This window comes from Ctenocephalides felis, unplaced genomic scaffold, assembly GCF_003426905.1.
Source record: "Ctenocephalides felis isolate EL2017-DRISC unplaced genomic scaffold, ASM342690v1 CF-g0.4_SCAFFOLD_00845, whole genome shotgun sequence".
NCBI classification, from domain to species: Eukaryota; Metazoa; Arthropoda; class Insecta; order Siphonaptera; family Pulicidae; genus Ctenocephalides; species Ctenocephalides felis.
This window is the reverse complement of record NW_020536999.1, coordinates 83,109,596-83,125,460: the sequence shown is the minus strand read 5'-3', so window position 1 is coordinate 83,125,460 and position 15,865 is coordinate 83,109,596. Positions and strand designations below refer to the sequence as shown.

General features: G+C 29.4%; 4 protein-coding genes across 4 annotated transcripts; 1 reads left to right on the top strand and 3 right to left on the bottom strand.

Annotated features, from left to right (window-relative positions):
* Positions 1-5,230: 5,230 nt before the first annotated feature.
* On the bottom strand, positions 5,231-6,944 carry LOC113370538 (zinc finger protein 93-like). Its single transcript, XM_026611220.1, has 2 exons — positions 6,837-6,944; positions 5,231-6,744 (listed from the first exon to the last, which is right to left on the bottom strand). The coding sequence occupies exon 2, from the start codon at positions 6,686-6,688 to the stop codon at positions 5,330-5,332; it is 1,359 nt and encodes a 452-aa protein (XP_026467005.1). The 5' UTR covers positions 6,689-6,744; positions 6,837-6,944; the 3' UTR covers positions 5,231-5,329.
* A 157-nt stretch (positions 6,945-7,101) lies between these two features.
* LOC113370555 (zinc finger protein OZF-like) lies at positions 7,102-8,638 on the top strand. Its single transcript, XM_026611245.1, has 2 exons — positions 7,102-7,233; positions 7,320-8,638. The coding sequence occupies exon 2, from the start codon at positions 7,370-7,372 to the stop codon at positions 8,621-8,623; it is 1,254 nt and encodes a 417-aa protein (XP_026467030.1). The 5' UTR covers positions 7,102-7,233; positions 7,320-7,369; the 3' UTR covers positions 8,624-8,638.
* Positions 8,639-10,067: 1,429 nt separating this feature from the next.
* Positions 10,068-10,628, bottom strand: LOC113391083 (intraflagellar transport protein 22 homolog). The gene has a single exon (XM_026627054.1). The coding sequence runs from the start codon at positions 10,626-10,628 to the stop codon at positions 10,068-10,070; it is 561 nt and encodes a 186-aa protein (XP_026482839.1).
* Positions 10,629-13,298: 2,670 nt separating this feature from the next.
* Positions 13,299-15,463, bottom strand: LOC113370549 (zinc finger protein 501-like). The gene is made up of 2 exons (XM_026611232.1): positions 15,353-15,463; positions 13,299-15,206 (listed from the first exon to the last, which is right to left on the bottom strand). The coding sequence occupies exon 2, from the start codon at positions 15,107-15,109 to the stop codon at positions 13,850-13,852; it is 1,260 nt and encodes a 419-aa protein (XP_026467017.1). The 5' UTR covers positions 15,110-15,206; positions 15,353-15,463; the 3' UTR covers positions 13,299-13,849.
* Between the last annotated feature and the right edge of the window lie 402 nt (positions 15,464-15,865).

The following is a 15,865-nucleotide window of genomic DNA, read 5'->3' as shown; positions in this document are numbered from 1 at the left end:
GAAAATGTAATGTCTACATTATTAATGCCGAAAAGCAGCTGAGAATTGCCAAAAATTAAATTAATATAATATGCAAATAATATAACATGCGTTTGACAAGTGATGATGCAGTCTGCGCATGCGTCTGACGTGCGCGTGGCTTGCTTTTGCTTGCAATAATTTTGTTTGCGCACTTTGCGAACAGATTCGCCGTACGAATTCGTGCAAAAGAGACGAGCTATAAGTGACTGCGCTCAAAAATATTCAATTTGCGGTCGTTTTGCCTTACTATACTAAGTCACAATACAAAAAAAATTATTTAGAAGTTTCATTGTGTCAAAAATTCATATGTTTGTCATTGGGTACGGAATATTTACTCAATGGAGCGCTTTGGGTCTGAAATTTTTACTATTTTCCAATTCGTTTGGAATTTTGGAACTAGGTTCATCTTACTCTTCAGAAGTGAAAACAATTTAGACTCCTTTACCACTTCTCGGGTGGATGACATTTCTTTTCAGTGGTGTAATTTTACTTTTTTCAAAATAACGTTGGGTATCGATAAAAGAACTAATTATACGAGAAAAATATTTAATAATGTTTTTCAAAAAAGGAAATACTTTTCAAGTTACTGGCTACTGAATATTTGTTTCTTTTTTGCGTTTTTCATCATTTGTTGCTAACACCTTCAAACATATACATTTTAACGAAAATCATGTAATGAACAGAATAATATCAATTAAAATCTTAATAAATCGTTATTTTATAGTGTTTTAGGAACATTATTAGGCTAGATATGAAAATGGGTTTTTATAGTGCTCAAAATAAGCTTTAAAATGAGTACTTCTGCGTGTAAAATGAGTGAGCTATCATGCAGATAAAGGACGCATGCAATGTTTTTTTTTTCATTTAAATCAAATACTTTGAGTGCCATATCCACCAAAATTAAAAATAATCGTATTCAATCTAGAATTAACTTGGTTTAAGAGATCTTGATGGATTCTAGAAAATACCACAACTTTAGTACAAATGATTCTTAAAAAACTCATGATTTCATGAAAAAAAAACATTTAAAAAAAAACAACCAATTTCTCATCGTAATACCTCTGAAAGAATACGTATAAAAGTATATATATAAGAAAATTCGAGGTATTTTTCTGACTAATTATTATTGTTTATTATTTTTTCGTTACACAAATATTGATAGATGTATGATTAATTAAGGAGCTGTCCAACCAGAGGTCTTTCGAGCCCTTTAACCCTTCGCCGTTTTACAATAAGAGAAGTTACGGTAAAATTAATGATAGAGAAAGTTGTAGCTCATTTAATCACCTTTAAAATAGTGTATTACAAGTTCTGATAAAATCAGAATTAAAAGAGTAATAATCCAATTAATGCGATGGATGGTGACGGAGTGCAAATTGTTAAAAACATTGAAATTAAGATAAAGATTAGCCTATTTCCAAAATATCAAGTAAATTGGAGCACAGTAAAAAAATTTACAGAGCAATAATTTTGTTGATCGTAAGTTGAATAGAGCACATGTGAACAGGATTTGACAAATTAATTCACTTCAAATATAAACTTAAGCAATAATGTATATTGATTTATTAGAGAAAAAAATGCAATTTAGATATTAAAATTACTTAAAGCCAGTTAAAATATGGTACAAAATTATAAAAATTATAGGCAACATTATTGAAGCAATTATTTTGGGTAGAAAAATAAAAGGTGATATTGCACCTTTGCCGCGAATGCTATATATTAATTCTTTCTGAATTTGTTGTACTTTTTAAAAGATTTCAATTTTCAACATGAGTATCTTATGCTATGACCATAAATCAAAAAGGCAGACGATCATTTTTAGTGTGATAAATTTAGAAAATCAATGTTTTAGTCGTGAATAAACAAAAAATCATTCATTTATACATCCACATCTACAGGTATGGCTAAAAATACTATATAACCCTTAAATGCAATAAAATAAGTTGAGCTATTGGAAATAAATTTGTTCTATAAATCGCAGTGTATTATTTTTAATATACAATTTTATTGAACATTTTTTAATATTTGTTAAATAAATAATTAAAGTGTTAACTGTGGGAATTGAGAACAATCATTTTATTTGAAACAGTTCTACATTCAACATCACTTATATATTGGTGTAAATAGTAATTCAAAAAACAGTAATTATTATTTTTAACTAAGCAGTAAATATTAGTATAAAATATTGAAAAATTGTAGACGTAGGTACAGAACAACGTCTGTCGGGTCAGCTAGTATATATATATAATATTTAATTTGAGTTAAAAAGTCGGGCGTTACATCAATAAAAATAGTATGAGAGTTTTTAGAAATTTGTTCATTCAAAATCCATACGTTTCGGCTAGCATCTTAGATTTTGAAGATACCGAGCTAAATGTTTAAAAAATGGCAGTTTTTGAGAGATATAAGCATCCGATTTGTTTGAATGATTCAAAAAACTTTCTGCTTGTATTCACGAAACAATTGCTTTGGAAAAAAATTTTTTCATTTCAATTTTTTTTTGTATATCAAAAATAATTTAGATTTCAATTTTAATTCTGGTTAAAGTTCTAAAGCTCACTTATATACTTTAAATAAATAATTTTAACTTTGCAATTCAGTTAATGTAATTTTTATAATTATTGGGCAATGTTACTCTAGCTATAATAATCTATTTGAAAACATTTAATATTCCTCGAACATTTTGTTACGATATGAAAAGTTCCAGCAATTTGCCTTAAGGCACGATGCCATACATTCATTAAAAACATTTATTAACTATTTGCAAGTAGCATTTTGCCTTAAGGCAAGTTGTATAAATTTCCCAATATATGCAAATAATCGTCTTACAAGAAGTCAACAAGAGTATTGATTTAGTATGTGTGTGATAAATATAAAACAAAAACAATATTATTATATATTTATAATCGATGAAAGATTTATATTAACATTTTTAAATGTTTATTATATAATACATGTGAAGAAGAATACTTGTTACTGAAACAAAAAATCCTAATTTACATTTAATATCCTGACGATAAATATTGAACAAGTAAAAAGGATTATAAAGTTGGGCCAGTTTAGGGTTTCACAGTTATTTTAAATTTATATTGTCAGTTGCATTTTTTTAAAAAACTATACTTTGATGAAATTTCAATCTAAAGTGTGGACCTTTTCATGCTATTTTAATGTTTGTTTCATTTTGAATGTTTTATTACATATTGTATACTTATGTGGATTTAATTTACTTAAAATTCTCCAGTGTGAATCATTTTATGGTCTTTTAATGAATGTTTTATCACATTTTTCACATTTATGAGGACGTTTTCCACCGTGCAAAAATAAATGCCTTTTAAAACTACTTGAATCTAAAAATCTGCTATTGCATATTTCACATTTGTGAAAGCGTTCTCTAGTATGAATCATTTTATGTTTATCAGTTTATGTTGGTTTAGTGACAGTTTCATTCCAAATGTTTTATTGCATATTGCACATTTAAGATTGCAAATTATGGATAGTTTCACATTTTCCCAAAACTCTATCGGAAGAGGTGCTGAAATTGCTTGTATCAACCACCAAATTACTTGACTTACTGATTTCTTCAATCGTTCTTTCAGCAACTAAAAATGTATCGTGGCTGGTTGCATTTTGCTCCGGAATCGTTTCATGTTTCATTTCCTCCTCGATTGTTACTTCAGATTTTAAAAACCCCTGTAGATTTATTTCATCATTTTCCGGGCAAATATTATTGTAATCACTAAATTCTTGTTTTACTTGAGGATAATCATTTAATACTCATTTCACTTAAAAAAAGTAGCCAAATTTTTGTTCAACGTAGGATATTCGATCATTTCAATTTTAATTGTTGTGTTTGAATTTGTTTCTTTAGCCATTTTCAACTTTTGTAGGTAATGGTAATTGCTATCTACAAATGACTTCCTTCCTAAAAGTCGAGAAGCCTTGTAATTTATATGTTATGAACTTACAATGAATATATTTTAATATTTATTGATACGTTATAATACTAACACTGACCTGTTTAACTTTCCATAGGGTAGTTATAGTAATGGGCCAAAAATCGAAATTGAAAATTTTTACATTTCTCGACGTTTTGAAGGTTTCTGAACATTTTGGCATACCTCAGAAAAAATGGATGTGTGTGTGTATGTATGTATGGATGATACAATTTTTCGTCCACGTTTTCGGGCGCACGAATCAACCGATTTGATTGGTTCAAAAAACATTCGATTCCTATTGATAGGGAGATGTGCTCATTAGTTTTTAGCAAAGATCGCACAAAATAGAAATCGAGTACAGAGCGGTTTCGGAGTACAGAGCTAAACGTGCAAAAAATTGCAGTTTTTGAGAGAACTAACGAACTGAATAATAAGAACTTTCTGCTTGTACAAAACACAACAAAATAATTGCTTTTGGAAAAAAATATTTGTTCCAATATTTTTTTTCAAACAATATTTTTTTTGTATAGAAAATAATTCTGATTTTAATTGTAATTTTGACTTAAGTTCTAATATACTTTAAACAAATATTTTCAACTTTGCAATTCAGTTTATATAATTCTTATAAATATTAGACAATGTTACAGTATTTATTTATAATAATTTATTTGAAAACATTTAATATTCCTCGAACATTTTGTTACAGAAGTTCCTCAGCAATTTGCCTTAAGGCACGATGCCATACACACAATTGTATAAACTAAATTGACAATTTGACATTTCTCCTTCGTTCTGATTGGGCGACACCAGAAACACTTCATCTTCGAATTTAACGGCGGCAAAATTTAAAATAAAATTTTATCCATGAATATATCATATTCTATTATTGTCTAGGATATTATCATCAAACAGTACCGAGGAAAAGAGTTACATTGTGGTCTAATATTAGTGGAGAACCTATTCATTTTAATTTTCATTATCATTGTATCATTTAAAGCCAAAATGTTCAGAAACCTTCAGAACATGAAGATATGCAAACATTTTCAACTTTGATTTTTGGACGATTACAATAACTCACCCTATGGAAAGTAAATAAATCAATATGTATTAATTTTCAATGTCATTATTTCCTAATAGATATAAAATATGGTGTTGAAATCAATCAAAATGTTTTTATTAAAAAATATTAGAAAACAAACATCTCAAACTCCAATATGAATAAATCTATAATAACTATAAATAAATTAAAAATTAACAAAATAAAATCTTCATCCCTAAAATTCTTTCTATAGGCGTCATCATATAAAAAAAAATCATACTATATCCCCCTGGTACAATATGTATATTTTCTTTAAACCACTTGAATTTTTTTTTCAATATTCCAAATGAGTTTTTGCATGTCGTTTTAATGACCGTTTTGTTTTATATGCAATGCTGCACTTGTCACATTTATATGGACTTTCAATATGGACAACTTTATGTTGATTCAATGCTTGTTTTGTTTTGAATGATTTATTGCATGTATCACAATCATGCTCTCGATCTTCACTATGCACAATTAAATGCACTCTCAAAGTTTGTGATCGAGTAAACTCCTTATTGCATATTTCGCATTTATAAGGGCGTTCCCCAGTATGAATCACTTCATGGCACTTCAATGATTTTTTTGTTGTAAAAGTTTTGTAGCATATTTCACATTTAAAAAGCCATTGGCCAGTGTGGATCCTTTCATGTATATTCAATGATTTTTTTCTTGAGAATGTTTTATTGCATGTTTCACATTTATAAATGCTTTCAGAGTGAGTCAATTCGTGTGCAGTTAATTCCTGGCTTCTTTTGAATATTTTATCGCAATTGTAACACTGATGACAATATTCTCCATAATGACTAACCTCGTGTCTTTTTAAGTACTTTTTTGATTTGAAGGCTTTATTGCATAGTTCACATGTATAAGGTCTTTCTTCGCTATGGCTTATTTCATGTTGGCTTAATCTAGCTTTTGTTGGGAATGTTCTATTACAAGTTGCACAAGCGTAAGGACGCACTCCAGCATGTTTTAATAAATGTAGTTTTAAATTGTTTGCTTGTATAAATGTCTCATTGCATATTAGACACTTATGAGGGCGTTCTCCGGTGTGGACTGCTTGATGCATTTTTAATACACATAGTTTATTGAATGTTTTACCGCATATCTCACATTCATAAGAGCGTATAATGTGGGTCATTTCATGTTGGCTTAATATATATTGTGATAAGAATGCTTTATCGCAATTCTCACATTTATATAAGCGTGGTCTGGCATGGCGAGCTTTATGTCGGTTTAATATACCTAAAGCTTTGAATGCTTTATTACATATCTCACATTTAAAAGGGCGCTCTCCAGTGTGGATCATTTGATGATGTTCTAATCCTTGCTTTGAGGACAATATTTTATTGCAAGTTTCACATTTATGAGATTGTCTCCTATAGGTACTTCGTTTTTTTTTTGTAACCATTTTTGTATTACTTGTATTAGAATTTTCATCTACACTTATCTGGTCTGGACTTGTCACAGCTTCTTGACCTTCAATCGCTTCTTGCTTTATTTCTTCATCAATAATGACCTCAGATTCTAAAAACTTCTGAAGACATATTTCGTCGTTTGCATTCACATGATCAAATTCTTGTTCAACTTGAGAATCTTCGATTGGTTCCATTTTAATTGTTGTGATTGAATTCGCTACTTCAGACATTTTTGACTTTGGTAGGCTATGGTACTTTTGTAGGCTGTCTAAAGATTTCTTCCTTCCTAAAAGTCAAGAAGCCTTGTAATTTATGTATTATGAACGTACAATGAATATATCTTAAAATATATTGATACGTCATAATACTAACACTGACCTTTTTATTATTTTATATTTTCCTTTGCTTTATTTACTCGCTTTGACAATTTGACATTCCTCCTTTGCTCCGATTGGGCAACACCAAAAACATTTCAACTTCAAATTTAACGGTGGCAAAATTTAAAATCATATATTATTATCATAACCAGGAAAAGGAATAGATTGTGGCCTACTAATGGTGTAAAACGTATTCATTTAAATTTTCATTATCATTCAAAGTCGTCATTTTCAAATTCTCGGTAGCTTATTTATCTATGTTGGTAGCCTTGATAAACTCGCAATCGAAATGTTTTTAATGTTGTCTAACGTCTAACCTAAACGAAGTGGAACTGTCAAATTATCAAAGTGCAAAAATAAAGCAAATGAAAATATAAAATAATAACAAAAAGTTCAGTGTTAGTATTACAATATGTTAATAAATATCAAAATATATTTATTATACGTTCATGACACATAAATAACGAGGCTTTTCGACTTTTAGGAAGAAAGTAATCTTTAGACAGCAATTACCATAACCTACAAAAGTCAAAAATGTCCGAAGAAACAAATTCAAACACAACAATTAAAATTAAACCGATCAAATATCCTCAAGTTAAACAAGATTTTGATGATTATGAAAACAACGCAGGTATTTGTATGGAGAATGATCAGACTTGTCTACAGCAATTTCTAAAATCAGAGGTTATGGTTGATGAGGATATAAAGCAAGAAAGTATCGATGAGCAAGATTTTCGAGTGAAACAAGAATTTGATGATTATGAATATACATCAAATATGAGTATGGAGTATGATGAAATATGTTTACAGCAATTCTTAAAATCTGAGGTTACGGTTGAGGAGGGAATAAAGAAAGAAAGGATTGACAGGCAAGATGCTGCAACTAATACAAGTATAGAAAAAAAATCTTACATATTTTTTGAAGAAATCAGTAATTCAAGTAATACGAACAAATCATTTGAAACTGTTTCTGAAAAATGTAGAGTAAACAATAATCTAAAACCATATAGTTGTGAATATTGCCATAAATCATACAAAAGAAAGCAAAATTTAAAGCGTCATAAAATGGTTCACACTGGTGAGCGTTCTTTTAGTTGTGAAGTATGCAATAAAACATTCACAATAAAGACACTTTTAAATTTACATAAAATGATTCACACCAGAGAAAGACCTTTTGAATGTGAAATATGTAATAAAAAATTCAAAATAAAGCAATATTTACATAAACATAAAATAATTCACACTACAGAAAAACCTTATGAATGTGAAATATGTCATATAACATTCAAAAGAAAGAATAATTTTAATGAACACAAAAAGATTCACACTGGACAACGTCCTTATGTATGTGAAATATGCAATAAAACATTTGCAAGAAAAATGGGATTAATAGGACATGGAACAGTTCATACTGAAGAACGTCCTTATAGTTGTGAAATATGCAATAAATCATTCTCAACAAAGCGCTACCTTAAATCGCATAAAAAGTGTCACACCGGATTACTTTACAATTGTGAAATATGCAACAGAGGATTCACACAAAAGCCAAACCTTAAAAGACATCAAATGGTTCACACTGGAGAGCGTCCTTATAACTGTGAAATATGCGATAAAACATTCACAGCAAAACACTCATTAATTGAACATAAATTGCTTCACACTGGAGAACGTCCTCATAGTTGTAAAATTTGCAATAAAGCATTTGTAAGAAAAAATGCATTAATGCGACATGTAAAAGTAGTACATGCTGGAATACGCCCTGTAAGAAAACGTTCAACAAACTCTTGAATTTGCCGGAATCTATCCAACCTTGTTGAATTGCAATTTATGTATTTTTAACTCTGTTACTGATAAAAGTGTATTGTATATAATCGTTTAATAATGTAAATATAAATTTATTAGTTCAAATAATAGTGTTTCCTTCTGATGTGAACTTGCTGAATGATGACACGCATAAAGCGCCAAAACGTATACAATATCGACAACGTCGAACCAAAAATCTATGTACATTATGTGTGCATAATATATATATATATATATATATATATATATATATATATATAAAAACATAAAGCGAGAGGTTTTTCTTCAGATGGTGAAATAATATGATAAAAATGTTTCTTGGGCATCCATCCAGTAATTAAAAAACAGTTTTATTGAAAAATGTTTTTATTTAGAGAAACATAAGTTTCGGGTTTTGATTTGACCCATCTTCAGTGCATACAAATAAATTTAAAAAAATAACACAAAAAACACACAAAATTGCACGAAAAAATAAATATGAAATAAAAAATTGATAAGACGTCAAGGTTTGAAATTTTTTTTTTAAAAAATTGTAAAATTAAAATAAATAATATATCTTATTATAAAAAAGCTTCTCTAAATGTAAACATGTATGTTTCTCTAAATAAAAACATTTTTCAATAAAACTGTTTTTTAGTTACTGGATGGATGCCCAAGAAACAAGTTTACCATATATATATACATATATATATTAAATATATATTATATCTAAATTTGATTTGATTCAATTGTCTCAACTTTGACGAAGCTTATGAAGGTGAAACTAGTCAAAATTTACACAAAAGAATTGCTCAACATAGAAATAATTCAAACAACAAGAATCAGAACAAAACAATGCTCACAGAGCACATAAATAATATTTAGCATAACATCGATTTCCTTAACCTGAGTGTCTTACATTTTGAAACTAATTAATTTAAAAGAAGATTTAGTGAGGGTTATCTAATTTCGTTATGCAATAAAGCCATAAATAAACGACTGACAGTAATTCGCTTTGTAATGAATTCAAAATATTTCTCAACCAATTTTCAAACAGCATTAAATACTGAATGAAGCATGTTCCTGTCATTATTACTTTTTAAAAGCATGTTTTACCATTTTACATATTAAAAAAAAAAATGGAAATACTATTCATTCAGTGTTCAGCCTTATAACAACTATGTACACAAATCTAGTTTTTTAACGTAAAATCATATTTAGTTTTGAATGTTTGAGCTATTGCTAGCTGTTACATTTAGTGTAGTGTAGTGTTCATTTGTTTTTGTCTGTATGTAGTTGTCTTTAAGTCCATATATATATATATATATATATATATATATATATATATATATATATATACATATATTACAAACATGAGTTTTTAAAAATTACAATTTTATTCACGTCTATTTTATATATTTATTAATATGCATTAATTTATCCTATTTTCCTAATACATTCCTGTATAATTTTGTATCCCACTTCTAGAACTCCCACTACCCCTGCCGTCACCACTTTGCTCTTGCAACAAAGAGCTAATAAACTCAGAAAAATCCTTCTTCAGCACCTCGACTTCCGCCAAATCGACTTTGACCTGAGAAATCCTCAAAAAACTGGAACCCAATTTACCAACTCTATCCCCAGTATGGTTAAAAACCAGACAACACTTGGCACTGAGTCCATTCTGGGTAACAAAGTAATTATAAAGCAAATCCAACTCCTGTTGGGTCCCCTGGTTGTACTCGGTGTGCACCAGGACGACTCCTTGAGCCATGTGCCTGATAATTGGCCAGCAGTTGCTGAATTTGTGTTGGCCACTGCAGTCCCAGAGTTCGATCAACACGTTGGTTGACTTCTGGTTGACGTAGATGTCATTTAGTTCAAATTCGACGATTCGACAACCTTGTGTCGGATAGATTTCTAGGTTTTCGTTCACCTCGGACAAGGAGTTGGCTATCATTGATTTTCCGGACTGGGGAGGTCCTATTAGGACGATTTTTAACTTCTGCATTAATAACAGATAACTGATTGATATTAAATTTGATAAAATTAAGTATTTTGGAACATTTGCTCGTCAAAAGTACTTTGTTGAGTATTGGTTTTGTGTAACCGTGGTTACCACATTTTGTATGAAGTGGATTCATAGACATTACACTACATGTATTGCTAGTCCTCATATGTTTTCAGTTGTGCTCAAAAATAGAAGCATCATAGAAGTGCATAGAAAGGTATGTGACGTCACATGTCTGAGCGGACATTACCGACGACAATTGCGGACTCTCCTGATTGGTCAAATGACATATGTCATATGTTAAGTGCCTAACATAATAAGCTTCAAAATATATGAACCGATTTTAACAGGTGGATTCGATTTTTTGTACATTTATTTCACATTTCAGAATATTATTAATATCATTTCCATCACAATTGCCATTATATTATTGAAATAAAACTATCACAGATAATATTTGAATTAAATTAACTATTATGATAAAAATTATTAATATCATTTTTTACAAAATCATCAATCATCACAATTGCCTTTTTTTTTTTTTTTTTTTTTATATATATATACATTATTTTCATATCTCAGTCAGGCAGAGTTGCCTGGTATGAGAGATTATGAAAACAGTTTTCATATAATATATACATTTCATTTGACTATAATAATCTATTTCATTAATATAATATCTATATATAACTAAAAATATCTTTATATATCACTCTTCAGTCTTCTTGGTCTTCAATTTCCTTATAGTGTTTTTTTATTTTTCTTTTAAATTTATCGTCATCTTTGGTCATCTTAATATTGTTTGGCAATTCGTTATATGTTTTGCTGGCACTCCATATGACATTTTCTCTGAAATTCTTCTTTCTATTGTGTTCAATGTGAAAATTGTTGTGTTGTCTAGTATAGTGTTCATGTATTTACATAATTAAAATAAATGATATGACATATCACTTATCAATCGTGAGAGTTCCGCGATTGCCGTCGGCAATGCTCGCTCAGACATGTGATGTCACAGTTCCTTCTATGTTTGAGCACTTTATGTTTAAAACAATGTGTACTAGGTGTACTATATGTTATTTAAACAAAGCTACCAAGAATTTAGGAAAACCCACCATAAAAAATGCAAAAAAGTGCGCGTAAGGTTCACACGCGATTGAAGTAAAACTTTTTTGCTACTGTACAAGATGGCATTTAAGTAAAAATAAATACATTACATAACAATTTTAAATAATGTTTATTAACACTCGTGATGCACACATTTATTAGTGTCAACCATTATACATATTTATATAATAATAAATTATATATTTATAATAGCATTAAAAATATGTATAATATTTAAAAACAATAATGTAATTAAAGTCATACTTCAAATATGACATGATGGGTTTGTCATTGTAATTAGCATTTAGGACTTGGACCTTCATTAGAGAAATGAAGTAATTGCTGATTAATAAATTCTATAATATTCGTTCACGCAGTGGATTATAGTAAATAACGCCTAAACAAATATTGTTTTTGCAACTTCACTCATCATGTAATTGTGTTTGAAGAACTTCATGTAATTAAAATTAACATACATTCATTGACGGCTTGTATTTTTTTACTTTTTCGCTGGCGATATAATCTCATTCTTTGAACAGCTGTAATAACTGTATTGCCTAAAAATTATTTTCCATTTTAATAACTTCAAAGATTTATAAAAACTACGAATAATATAGAAATTATTTCTAATCAATAAACGTGCGTTTAGTACATGGCACAAATGCTTAATTTGCTTTATTATTTTCAAGGAACAGGGTAAAATTTTCTTCTGATTCGGGCATTTTTTATCAAATCAAGATTTGTACTACGATATAACTTTAAAATATTTATTTATCCATTCCGATTTCCTTGTTGATATCGGAACGCATACAACGTTGATGCCGGTACGCATACAACGATAGATCTCTATTCACATACACGACGTGTAATCACAATCGACCTGTATAGAAATGATTTCATCAATAGCGAATAACGTACAGTTCTGGCATTACGCATTTTCGTTGCATTTGTACGGATTTACACCCTAGTCGCGCCTAAAGAAGTTTTACTTCAAAAAAATAAATTTAAATGATTTTAAAATAATATCAGACTAAAATCTATCTTTTTTTCATTTAACTATATAATATATAATTTCAAATTTTTTCGCGTTAAATTCGCAGTTGAAATGTTATTAGTGTTGCCCAATTAGTAGAAATGAAATAAAACATTCGTACTTGAGAGTACAAACATATAAAACAAGCTATGAAAAACAAGATTTTTCCTTCTGTGCCACATTGCAATCACTGGCCTTAAAGATACAACCTAGGGGCCAGATGTTCTGAATACTCTGAAAATGTATTATACATCTAAAAATGATCTGAATAATATAAAAATATTCTAGATAGTCTTAAAACATTCTAGATAATTTGAAAATGTTTTAGGTGTTCTGAAAATATATAATACACTCTGAAAATGTTTTGGATAATCTATAAATGTTCTGGATAGACTGAAAATGTTGTGAAAAGTCAACATTATATTTGTTCATTGGTTTAGCATTAATGAAAATTATAAAAAGCCAATTTCATTTCCAACTAATTATTATATTTTCAATATCATTACATTTTTATAAAATATATAAAGCTCTCTTAAAGTACAACTAAATGGAATTTGTTGGAACAATTAAAATGTACAAGAAGTGGACTATACAATTAATTTTTCTTACTCCTGGTGCACCAGCTTTTGGGTTCCTTCTTCATCTTACTCTTTGGGAAACTGTTTATGTGCCATTTGATCCATGACTTCAAATTTTTCAATAAGAGAACCAAATAAGTTCTGATCTAGTAAATATACCTAGATAAATCTCGAAACTTCAGGATTCCCCAACTTTATAATGGACATATTCATCCTCCATATCTTAAATGATTTAAAAAATCTTAAATGACCTATTAAACAAGTTCATTTGATCTTGGGTATTCGTCCGCTTTTGTTTTCAGTATTCAAACCTCAGAAAAGAGGCTCCAGGTAATATTGTTAGGTAAAAGTACTCATCTGCAATTGTATTTATAATATAGTAGCACAATACAATAAATCAACAGAACTTTTGTCTGCAGTTTTCCAATTCCCTTATGCTTGAGACAAATTTATGTGAGTTTAACTCTGACAACACTGCTCGTGATATTTATTGAAAGAAAGCATTTTCAACTGATTTCTTCTATTGGTTGCAAATCAGCAGCAGTTGCAACCATATGAATCTTTATATGTTGTTTTAATCTTCGATTTGTCGCAAATGATTTGTTGCATGTTGCACATTCATGAGAGAGTTCCGTGGTGTGGACATCAATTCTATGTTGTCTTAATGCTGCTTTTGTTTTGAATGTTTTATCGCATTGTTCACAATTATAAGGTCGATCTTCAGTATGAGTTATGTCATGCCGCATCAATGCTTGTTTTGTTTGGAATGTTTTATTGCAACTTACGCATTTATGATTGCTTTCCCCAGTATGTATCACTTCATGCAGCTTTAATGCATATTTTGTTGTAAATGTTTTACCACATGTCTCGCATTTATAAAGACGCTCTCCAGTATGAATGATTTCATGTTTGGTTAACGAATGTTTAGCTGTAAATGTTTTATGACAAGTTTCACATTTATGAGGACTTTCCCCAGTATGGATCAATTCGTGCTGGATTAGTGCTCGTTTTGTTGTGAATGATTTATTGCATTTTTCACAACTGAAAGGGCTTTCTCCGGTATGGTTTGCTATATGTATTTTTAACACATAATTTGTTGTGAAAGTTCTATCACACATTTCACATTTATATGGCCGGATTCCAGTATGAACTGTTTCATGCTTGTTTAATTGAAATTTGTCAGTAAATGTTTTACCACATATTTCGCATTTGTGACGGCGATTTCCTGTGTGAACTAATTCATGCCGATTCAATGTTGTTTTTGTTGCAAATGTTTTGTCACATAATTCACATTTATAAGAGCGTTCTCCGGTATGGATTGTTTCATGATCTTTTAAGGTATATTTTGTTGCAAATATTTTATTGCATACTTTACATATATGAGGTTTCTTTTTTCTTTGCCTTTTAGTAGTGACTGCGCCTGGCTTATAAATTGCATCCTGTTCTATTTCTTCTTCTGATGCAGTCTCAGATTCTGAAGATTGCTGGACATATGTTTCTTCATTTTCCTGACATATTTCCATAACTTCGTAATCATCTACTTCTTGTTTCACTTGTGGATAATTATCTAATTCTTGATTCTCTTGTTGATGATAAACTAATTCTAGATTTTCTTGTGGATAATCAACTAATTCTTGTTTAATTTGAGGATAATCAACTAATTCTTGATTTACTTGTGGATTATCATCAAATTCTTGCTCCTCCTCTTGAGGATATTCAACTGGTTCCATTTTAATCGCTACAGTAGAACTTGTTTCTTCAGACATGTTTAGCCTCGATATAGCACTTATAAAATTTGTATCCAAAAATTTTAGTAAAGGGTAAAGAAACTAAAACGTTATCTCAACTGCAAGGAACGATAACCTAAAATACAAACGCCTATTTGTACTCAACAATTACTTCGGTATCGATTCAGTGAATTCATGTATCGACATTAAGATTTTATGCTATATATTTGACGCAGTATCATCATTGAAATAAAAATAACGAGAACGAGTATGATAACATACCTGGTGAAAATTTGCCCAACCAAATAAAATCACCTGTTGACATTCAGAAATATATTATCACCATAATTATTATGCAGAAATACATAAAAAACACAATTAATCAAGACGTATACTTGTTAATACATCTTATAAAATCAGTAGGTACAATAAATTAAACAATTAAATACGACAAATAAAAATGGCGTCTTCACTTCAGCCGACAGCCTTCACTCATGTCGCATGTCGCTTATAACTAAAATGTTGCCAACGTTATCATATAAATTTGTCAGTGCTGCCATACCACTAACAAATCCATTTTTAAAATATTATTCGATAGCACAAATCATCGATAAATATTTTATTATTAATATTTTTGGATAAATAAGCATTGTGGCATAAACGGTGCAAATGTTCCCCTCAATAATTTTTTATTTTATTAACTTCCCGTAGGGCAAGTTATAGTAATCGCAAAAAAATCGAAAATGAAAATTCTTATATATCTTTACGTTTGAGTGGTTTCTGAACATTGCCAAT

Excerpts from the sequence above, each read along its gene's own strand:
- LOC113391083 (XM_026627054.1), bottom strand. The coding sequence starts at position 10,628 with ATGCAGAAGTTAAAAATCGTCCTAATAGGACCTCCCCAGTCCGGAAAA.
- LOC113370555 (XM_026611245.1), top strand. The coding sequence starts at position 7,370 with ATGTCCGAAGAAACAAATTCAAACACAACAATTAAAATTAAACCGATC.
- LOC113370538 (XM_026611220.1), bottom strand. The coding sequence starts at position 6,688 with ATGTCTGAAGTAGCGAATTCAATCACAACAATTAAAATGGAACCAATC.
- LOC113370549 (XM_026611232.1), bottom strand. The coding sequence starts at position 15,109 with ATGTCTGAAGAAACAAGTTCTACTGTAGCGATTAAAATGGAACCAGTT.